At 37.8% G+C, this 10741-nt stretch overlaps 1 protein-coding gene across 1 annotated transcript in view; it reads right to left on the bottom strand.

Moving 5' to 3' along the window:
• Positions 1-2951: 2951 nt before the first annotated feature.
• LOC129566441 (uncharacterized) overlaps positions 2952-10741 on the bottom strand; it is a 30042-nt gene continuing 22252 nt past the window's right edge. The window contains exon 2 of the mRNA XM_055442380.1: positions 2952-7316. Coding sequence (XP_055298355.1) covers positions 3441-7310 — 3870 coding nt within the window. The 5' untranslated portion in view covers positions 7311-7316 and the 3' untranslated portion in view covers positions 2952-3440. The remainder of the gene's footprint in view (positions 7317-10741) is intronic.

Here is a 10741-nt window from a genome sequence, read left to right as displayed (position 1 = left end):
TTGGTTTCTTGCTTTTTTCCGGTGTCTCTCTCTCGACTCGAAAACTGCATTTCCTATTCATATGGTCGAAATATAATAGTTTGGTTGGCTTTGGAAATGCAAACAGCATGATGTATTTCAATTTGAATATAGACTTCATTTTAATGTTGTGTTTGCCACAGTAAAAAAAACGAACAGCATCGTTTTTGTATAAAATACAAATTGATGGGGGAATGTGTCATTTTCATAACGGTCAGTTTGAGAGAACGAAAAAAACAATGTCGAAAAAAAATGAGAAGAGCAAACGAATTTTCAAAAGGGCCAATCAATTGAACTTATAGGCAGATTGATTCGGATGTGTATCATCGGAGTGATTTCTTGCATAATAATTGAGTGTAATTGTGAATGCATTGTTCTGAAGCCATCCAGAATATCGTGTGTGCGTGTTTTTTTTCCAGCGAGAATACAAAAAAAGTTATTTTTCTCTTCATTTGGACTATTGTCAACTGGAGAGAAAAAAAAATCATTAATTCTTACTTTTCGGAATTGATTATGTTTTCAGTCAACCGCATGTTTAACGACATTCAATTCGCCCGTATGATTGAACTTTTTTTTTCCATCTTTTTGATGTCGAAAAAAGTCGAAATGTTATCATAAATCTTATTCAATTTTATTGAAGTAAAATGAAAACTATATTTATAAATGGACAAAATGTCAACTTATAATTTCGTTTGAGTAGATTGTCAGTTGGCTGGCACTCCAAACTGTACAATGTGTAGTTCTGCGACGCCAAATCCCGTATTTTCCGATGATTTGTTGACTTTGTCAATGTAATCAATCAATGATATCTTATTCATTTAAATTGGCAATTCAATCGTTTGCCGCGTGTGTAATACGAGACAAATTTCGTCATATTCGGTCACTGGTCACCCATATTACATCCAATTACTGGTCTCTTCAACAAAATAATGAAATAAAAACAAACGAAAATAATGTGGTCCATCTCTCTTCTTACCTCTCAATTTTGAAAATAAACCAAAACTAAACGAAAAACAAAGAAATAAAATAAAAAAATTCAACCAAAAAGTCATAAATTCTTCGAATCATTTTTTTTATTTAAGAGAAAATAAAATTAAAAATAGTCCTAATTTAAATTTGTCTACAAATAATAAGCTTATAAGAAATAAATATTAAATCAAAATGAAAATCTGTCCATTGTTCTGATTGAAAGTGTTTGTGTGTTAAAAATGTGTACAAATGTGTATTGTTTCATTGTGTGTATGTGTGTTTATAACAAAACAGTTCCATATATATCACCCGTTCAAACTACAAAATATATGAAAAAGTGTCTTCTTCTTCGTCTCTTCGTCCCGAGGAGCATCTCCTTTTGGAGAAGATTTCGTTTTGATTTGTTCTCTCTTTGGCATTTCCGTCCAATGAATAGACATCCAATTAGTGTTGTCTCTCGTGCCGTCAAATTAAGATATTTGTCGTGGTTTTGGTTGACTCTTTTTGATTCATTTGAGTTTGATTTGGAAATTGTGTCACCTTTTCGGTTTTTGTTTTTGATCACTGATCGCCAATTCTTTGCCGTCATCGACGTCATTTTACTAGATAAATTTGGATTCATTTTGAATGATTTCATTAGGAAATGATGCGATTGAGAAATAAGCAACTGCTAAAAAGGCACACAGCATCAAAACATTTTTTAGAGTCATTAGCAGTGGCTAAATTCCGCGTTGATGCCCCATTCGATTGGAATATTCTAATCTTTTTTCTGAGAACAAATTTATCGCCAAAATGGATCGTGGTTTGCCATCAACACTCTGTGCTTTTGGTCGATATTTTGGCTTTGGAAATGCAAACAACATGTTGTATTTGAATTTGAATAATATTTTGTCATTTGGCAACATGTTCGCATCATTTCCCAACTTAAACCGTGCCTTTTTCATTTTTCGATGGTTCAGAATTTTCTGTGGCGATATACCAGCGCCGAATCAGCGATCGGCTTTCAATGCTTATTCAACACATTTAGTTTAAAGAGTTTTTTTATGTATTTGATAAACTTATGTCAAAAGATTGTACTTTTAGTTAAGCCCTGAGTGTATTTTCATATTACATATTCTTTTTTTATTTCATTGTATTCGTTTCGCGTTCATATTAATTTGATTTAAGATTTGTTCTTTGTTTATTATTGGTTTTGATTCTTTGCACATGTTCGGCTATTTTAATTGTTTGGCATTTTGAATACTGACTAGAGACTATTCAACCTGGAGAGTCTGTACATAATTTTATCTTTATAAGCCATTGAATGGATGAGTTTTTTTTGTTTGTTTGCGGTTTGGTGAATTCATTTTGTTAAGCATTTTACAAGCTGTGAACAATGTGTTTTGCCGTAATGACAAACGGCTCTTTGATTATTTCGATTTGAAATTTGCATTCAATTCGTCGTGTTAGTACAATTATCTAAAAATTACATATTAAATTTACACTAAATGGAAAAAACACCTGATTTGATTTCATTCGCTTTGACTTTGAGAACAAAATAAACAATAATGTACATTCAAAGAGACCTGTTTTTCTTTCGCATCTAAAAAATGAACATAAAATTGGATGAAATTGAGCAATGAATCTTTGAATTAAAAAAAAATCGATACAAATGAAACGAAGATCAAGATGACTCCGGAAGAAAAGATGGAAATCAAGAGCAAAATCATGGAATGCTTTATACAATAAATAATAGTTTAATTATTTCATATTTTTGAGGTATTTACTTGCGTAATTTAAATTATTTTTGATTTTTTGATAGGAACTTTGTTGAAAACATCACTGTTCGCTGACCGCCTCCCCGTTTTGGACAGTGGAGCGGCCGTTTCTTTCTTCATAGACTCTCCTGTTCGATCTTCAATTTCTTCCCTTTTTTCGGTTCACATTTTATACTCAGTCTTCGATCCGCTTCATTTCTTTCATTCTTTCTTTCTTTTTTTGTCGGTTCATTTCACGGTTTGACTGGTTTTGTCTATTATTTGGTTTGTTCATTTGCAATTTATCAGTTTCTGTGACTCATTCACTTGTTTCTCATTTACAGTGTTTTATATGTTTTAGTCTAGGATTAACCATAGTCATTTGTGTTGTGTATTTGGTTTTTTACTCTTCTTTTTTTTGATCAGACAATAAGTAATAATTAAATTTGACTAGCATTGCACAATAACTAGAAATGAGGATAGTTTATGGTATATAAATTATTTATGTATATTCTTTATGTAGCATTAATGTGATTACTTTTTTTTGTTATCGATAAGTAGCTAAATAATACAACTTTTCACACGTTCAGGTTTTCTACACTTCTGTTTCATTCTCCTGCTTTTGTGTGGAAATATTGTGGGTTTGTATGTAAATTCATTGATTTTTTTTTGGTAATTTGGCAAATTGTAAAAGTGTTTGTCAATCATCATCTGGGTTTAAGCCGGTGTTAGGGAGAATGAAACAGTAGTTTTGCCAGCAATACGTTCTCTGACCGGTAAAAATACAACGGATGGTACGAACCTTGTTTTTGCGTTGTTGCCATTGTCGTTGGTGTCATCGTTGTCGATGGGCTCCAATAGGAATGATTGCATAAACATACCGTTGCTGAATTCCTGTGGTATGGCATAGGTTGTTGGTCGTTTGGTGATGTTTGCCATTTCAGCTAAAATATTCTGAGCTTCAAATTGATCCTGACGCTGTTGGTCATCTTTGAATTTTTGCTCAGGTGATGCGCCTTTTAACAGCATTTCCACATCATTTAAATGGCTGGCTTTGTGCATGGGGGAGGAAATGTTTGGATTTAATTCGGAGGCTGGCAATTGAATCGGAATTGGTGTTGTGGCTGGTGTTGATAGTGGTGTATTGCCAACGGAAGCGGTTTCATTTGATGTCTTCAGGGCCAACGGTTGATCTTTTGCAATGGAAACGGCCGATTCAGATTGATTTGCAAGCCCATTATTATCGCCGGGAATATTTAAACCGGCCAGAGTTTCATTGGTCATGAGGGCAGCGTGCAATGAACGTTTGTGAATGTAGAGAAATGCGTATGATGGTGTGGAAAACGAGCAGAATGAGCATTGGTATTCTTTTGCTTTTGAAATCGGCGATTCGTCAACGGAGAATAAGCTGTTGAGTGCTTGTTTTTGCATGAAATTCGGATCGGTTGGATTCAAGCCCGGGAATGTACCGTTTGGAATTTTAATCGGAGGACTGTTCGATTTTGGTAAATTGACCAATTGTTGTTCGATTTCACGCAATTTATCGGTACCTTGTTTACCGTGATCGGTTAACAGATGGGTTCGCAACCATTTTGCACCGCGGAAACGACGATTGCACAATGGGCACACTTCGGCAAAGTGTGTGAAATACCGATTGCTCAAATCGTTTGCAACTTCACCCGATTTCAACGAAGCATCGACCGATGGGAATATTGGCGTTGGCTCTGGTTCGGCTTGATCACCATTTTGACGTGGCTGTGGTAACGGTGATCCATCTTCGACAATACCATGCGTGTTGTGTTTATGTACACGCAAAAAGTATTTGCTGCACAATTCCTTGTTGCAAATGTTGCAAACAACGCCGCCGATTTGAGCTCCATTTTCGATTTCGATGCCGTGCATTCGTTGCATGTGGGTTTTCATAAAGTACTTGTTGCACAATTCTTTGTTGCAAATCTCACAGTAGCTGCTGGTTGGTGTGATTGTGTACGGTCGACGTTCGTTAATCTGCGCATTTGGTGCTTGTGGTGGCAAACTTATGCCCGAAATCGGCCGTTCAGGTGTGACGAATCCTTCACGCGCCGGACTTGTCGGCGAAATACCGTGCACTTCAAACAAGTGTTGATTCAATGCAAACGCATTGGGTAGCTCTTTGTCACAATGTTTACACGTTTCCGTGGTTTGATTGATGACTGGTGATGTGCTCGGCGATGATTTTATTAGACCATTGTTATTATCACCGATGTTCGTGTGCTCGGTCAACATGTGAGTGTGCAAAACAAACTGATTCTCTTGCTCTTTACCGCAAATGCCACACATTACCGGGCGCTGGGCATTCAAGTCGTTCAACTGCATTATCATACTTTGTAGCTTTTGTAGGTCGACACTTATATTTTCACTGTCTTGCTGGTTGTCGGTGGATTTATTTTCGGCTTCGTCAACATCGTCCGTATCGTCAATCAGTTTCTTGTCGCTGTCATTTAATTTACGCTTTTTATGCGGCTGCTCAAGCTCATCGTCGGTGCTTTCAATGGAAAGTTTACGAATTTCACCCGCCTCGAGTTTCTTACGTTGGTTTTGCAGTTGGTTCAGTGCTTCGGCATTGTTCATAATCAAATTCAGCGGAGCATTTTGCATCAATTGCCATGCACTTGCAGCGGCAGCGGCCGCACTAGCCATTGAACGTCCATCTTTTAGGATTGCATCGTCGAGTGGCATGAAGATGCCATGCCGTTTGATTTTATGCGTACGCAAAAAGTATTTGTTACAGTATTCTTTGCAGCAAATCTCGCAGAATGCCTCCGGATTGATGACACCGAGCCGTTTCAATTTGTCCACGGAGAAATTGGCTTCACGTGCCTGTAGAATCGATTGCGGCGACAATTTCCGTGGTTGCGGGGTGAATGTTGTGTCTTCTTGTTCGATGGAGAAATCTTCACGGAAACCGTCTGGCATTGTAATCGGAGTCGATGCGTTGGATGTGTTTGTCGACATTTTTGCATCGGTGTTCGAATCATTTGGCGGTGGAATCTCATGTACTTTTGATCGATGGCGTCGCATTGCAACCAAAGTGGGATAACGTTTGAAACAAATATCGCACATCACTGAATTTTCCTGGGCCCCGGATTGTGAACCGCTAGACGGCGATTGACGTTGAGACGATGACGATGTGGATTGTGGTGGCGGTGATTTTGGTGATACCATTTGCTGTTGCTGAGCGGCCAATTGTTGTTGTTGCATCTGAAAGACTTGTGACATTTGATTGAGTTGACTTGTGGTGGGTGTTTCGGTTGTCGATGTGACCGACTCATAGATATTGTGCTTGTTGGCTTTGTGCGTTTTCAGGAAGTATTTGTTGCAAAATTCCTTATTGCAGAGATCGCAGTAGGCTTCCGGATTGAAAATTCGTAGCGGTGGTGCGGCCGATCGTGGCAAACCATCGGCCGAAGCAAACGGATTATTGGGAACGCCAAGCAGTGGCAATTGTGGCAAATAGCCCGAAGCCGATAGCATTACGGCTGCCTCAGGCGGAAATGCAAATGGTAAATTAGATAGTGATGCAAGCCATTCCTCCGGTTTCAATTGTCCGTTTGCAGCCATTTGCATCAGCTTTTCTCGATCATCGTCACTGTTCCAGCTATTTGTCAACGACGATGATGTGCCACCGATTTCTTTTTTCACAAAAATTTTCGGTATTTCATCTTCGGCTGATTTCGGGTCGCCAACTTTACTCAGGTTTTTCGGTGCATGCTCTTGCAGAATGTGCAATCCAAGTTGAATTTCCGAATCCAATTTCAATCCGCACTGATCACAATTCAAATTGTTTGCAAACGATCTCAATAGTTGCTCATGATTTTCACTGAATTTTTTCACATTTTCAATTTGACCGTTTTCTTTTTGTGCACTGTCCACTTCGCCGCCCATTCTAAAGTTGGCCGATCTCTCTTGCAATTGGCTCAAATTGGAGAGATAAATTCGTGGCAATGCTGCTGCTTGTTGAGCTGCATCTTCGTCACCATCGCCGCCGGCCAAATCAATCGCTTCGATGCCTTTCTTTTCGGCTTCATTTTGACCATTTGTTGGGCCCATTGCAGCCATTGCTGCGCTCAGTAAACTTGCACCTTTTGTTTCGGCGATACGAATCGGAGTGGATTGTTTACGTCGTTTTTTCGAGTTATCGGGCATTGAATCCATCAACAACGATGACAAACTATTTATATTGATACCATCACTGTTTGCAGTGCTGCCGTTGCTTGCCGTCAACGTATCCAATGTGTTTACTATGCTTGACGGCAGTGTAATGTTTATGTTACCTGCAAACGGTATTGTTGCGTTTGATGCATTCGGACTGTTATTCGACGATGAAGATGATGTGGTGGTGGTGATGATGCTCGGTGCAGTCACAACACCGGACGCTTCCATTGCAGATGATGTACTCAACAATGAGCTTGCGGATAAACTACGTTTTAATGTTTTCATTGAATTTGACGGACTACTTATCTGAGACGAATTGGATACATCACTAAGTGCTGTCTCATCGCCACTCAAATGATCGGGAGGTGGTGTAGCATACACAGATGCTGCCATTACGAGCTAAACAGAGATAGAGAGAGAAATAGATATGAAAAATTAGGAGGAGAAATACTTTTGATAAGAAACATTATTCGTTGTGATTCATTTAACACACAATTTTTCCTCTGCTTCTTCTTTGGAACTAAAATTGCAAATAACTTTGTTTTCATTGACAATATTCCAAATGATGTAATGTCGGAATCGTTATTCTCTTTGCTACTGTTTTACAAACTTATAACAATAGTTTCGAAGGAATATCATAATAAAGAAAAGGAGAAAAAAAAAACTTTTTCAATTTATTCGAATGAAAAGTTGCGAAGAAATGAAAAATATTAATTTAGCCATGGAATCATTGGAGTTGGGCGCATATGAGTAATGTACCGCATTATAAAATGAATTTTTGCTTGGATCATTGACTTTTTATTTAGCGTTCGTTGACAACACAATCATTGTCATTGACAAACATTAAAACGGAATTGATTTGATTTTCGATGGAATTGGCCAAATCGTAACGCAAAATGGCAATTTTGTGCAAAGTTCATCAATCAAGCAAAAGTTTCAAAACTACTTCCATTACTTCGGATGTAATCAAAAAATTTCAATTTTCAATAGTTTTTTCTTCTTGGTTAGCCGAGTGGCGCCACGCGGCTTCACAAAAGTCAAATTGTTCTATTCCTTCCCGTAATGTCTTGAAATCAAAAACTTCATCCATTGGATGTGGTAGCGGTGGTGGTGGTGGTGGTTGGAAATTGAAAGTCACTTTCACTTTTGTTCGTTCGTATACTTGAAATGTGTCAATATTGTGTCGCGTGGTTTCAATTCAAAACCGAAAAATAAATATTTTGTTGAGAACAAAGAATGGAAGAAAAAAAAGTTGGTGTGTGCTCACAAACAATTGGTATGACGCCAATAACCGAAAAATCAACAGAAATTTTGTTTTTATTTATTAAAAAAGAAAGTGAAAAGCAGCCATGATGGAAAGACAGACACATCACATAAATAATGAATTTTCCATCCAGAAAGAGATATGGCAGCTACATAGTGTTTGGTGGCGGTTGTGTGCACGCGAGTGAGCTTACGAAGAATGAGGTAGTATGCTCTACTTTTATCAATTCTATTGGGTTGGAGGTTGGGCGATTTTATTTTTATCGGCAATAAAAATCTTTGACAGTATTTGAAACGAATGAAAATATTGAATTTTGTACACCTGAACCACATGCATACACACTCGCACGAGCCCAAGTTACTAAATGCCTATCTATAATAGCGTTAATATGTGTTTCATTTTTTGTTGTTGATGTGTTTATCTTTGAACATGTACCAACAAAGCTTTATTATTACATTCTATTCTTCCACTCGTTCCATTCGTTTTTCACTACTTTTTTTTTCATTCAATATGCTGTGGAAAAAATGCGTTTGTGATTCATTCGTCGTGAATATTGTGTTGCTATCCACTTTGAATTTTTTTTAAACACATACACGACACCGACGAATGAAATATTGTGTCGTTGTCGAGGCTCATGTTTGGTGGTTTGTTTACTCAAAATAAAATGCGTCGAAAAGAATGTGCTTCGATTAACGGTATGTGCGAATGGGGCGCGCACGCAGCGAACGGGCGACGATGAGTGAGAGAGGAGGAGGTAGAAGAAGAAGAAATTTCGTTTCGATTAGAAATTGTGATATAAATTCGATCGATTTTTATTCTTTTGCTTCGCTTCGTGTGTCGGTTCGTTCAGGCGGGGGATTCTATTTTCCTCTCGTCTATTTCGTTCTAGTCTATTGTGTGGCTGGCATTCATTTGTATTTAATGCAGCGGCGCTCTTTATTGGCTTATTGGCTTTCAAGTGCTCTAAAGATGAAAGTATTGCAAAGTCTGATAGAAAACAGTACATAGACATACACACAACACTCTTGGTCTCTGCATTGCTTCTGCCATGATGCAAGCAGTGAAAGTGAAATGGAAAAAGAATGGAGATGGAGTAATTTCGGCAAAAACAGATAAAATGTTGAAGCCATATGCTCAATTTAATTGTTCATATGGCACATGAGTGAATGTATGTACGGCTGTGCGTACATTGCGAATACGAGGCTTACACTTAACACTCACGTTGCTAAGTAGTCAAGATTGACGCCAGACATTTGCAAGTGTCATATTGTTCAAACTGATTTCTTGTCAATAGCATCGTTTTTTTTTCTTGGTTTTTGATACAACGAAATGAAGACATAAAATTAAAGAGGTGTGGATCAGAGTATATAAGCAATCCGGAGTTGGATACAAATCATACATTCACAAATACAAATCTCACAGGCGTTCAGGAGTCCTGAATCAGGACAAAATCAAAACGGGCGAAAAATTCACTTGAACAAAACAACATTAAAAAAGAGAACTTACACAAAATTGCTTTAAAAAAATTAAGACACTAAAAAAAACTGAAATTTTTTCACTTAAATAGTTCTACGGTGGTTTTATTGTCTTTTGGTCATTTCTCAAAAATTTCGCATAAAAATGTCACTTTCGATAAAATCAAATCTCTAGCTGTCAGGTTGAAATGCGTGCACACTGCATTGCGTAAAATAAAAATCAAGGCAGCCGAGAGCAGGGAGAGTGAGGAAAACGAAATGCGTTATCGATCGCTCAAATAATCGATAGCAACTAAAATTAAAAATCAACCAACATCGAAATAAATACAATTGTTACATTTGTAGCAAGGCTGTTCGCCGAGATTAGCAGTGCCCGTTTTGGAATTGATGTGCAGGAAACGTGGATGATGACATACACTCACATGCATATATATACACATCGCATACGCATACACACTCATATGCGACCGTATCGATTTTTTTTCCTAATTTCATTGGAAAAAAAATTCCAAATTTTTGGAAAAATGCATATACACAGAGCGTGCACACACAGAGAGCAACGATTCGAGGCTTAGTAGTAATAAAATAATTGCATTACGAACGCACACACCACACCCCATTTCAGTGCAAACAATGCCGGGGACAAACAAAGTCGGGTAACGTGCGTCTGTGTGCACGATAAATGCGTTGAATAAATATTTCAGCGAGAAAAGAAACAGAATAACAAAGGGGAATTGAGAAACTACATACAAACAAAGAGAGCGACTAGAGTGATGTGTGTGCATGTACGATATGGTAGTGCAGTGCGATATTATTGAAATTCACAATTTCAAAAAACGTAAAAATCACCCCAAAAATGAGTAAAACTTCGATGTTTGTCTCTGTATCGGTCTGTGTGTATTCGTGTGCGTCTCTCTCCTTTTGCAATGACAAAGTCGACGAGCATAAAGATATGATTATGAGTGTCGTATGGTGAATGTACTGCTGTTCGACCAAATCAATTGTCCTTTATGCAGTCTGCTGTTGGCTTTTCTTCCACTCTCTCTCTCTCTCTCTCTCTCTCTCTCTCTCTCTCTCTCTCTCTC

Source organism: Sitodiplosis mosellana, unplaced genomic scaffold (genome assembly GCF_009176505.1).
Source record: "Sitodiplosis mosellana isolate CC-2019 unplaced genomic scaffold, AAFC_SMos_1.0 Smas_scaffold_1, whole genome shotgun sequence".
NCBI lineage: Eukaryota > Metazoa > Arthropoda > Insecta > Diptera > Cecidomyiidae > Sitodiplosis > Sitodiplosis mosellana.
This window is presented reverse-complemented; position numbering and strand designations above follow the sequence as displayed.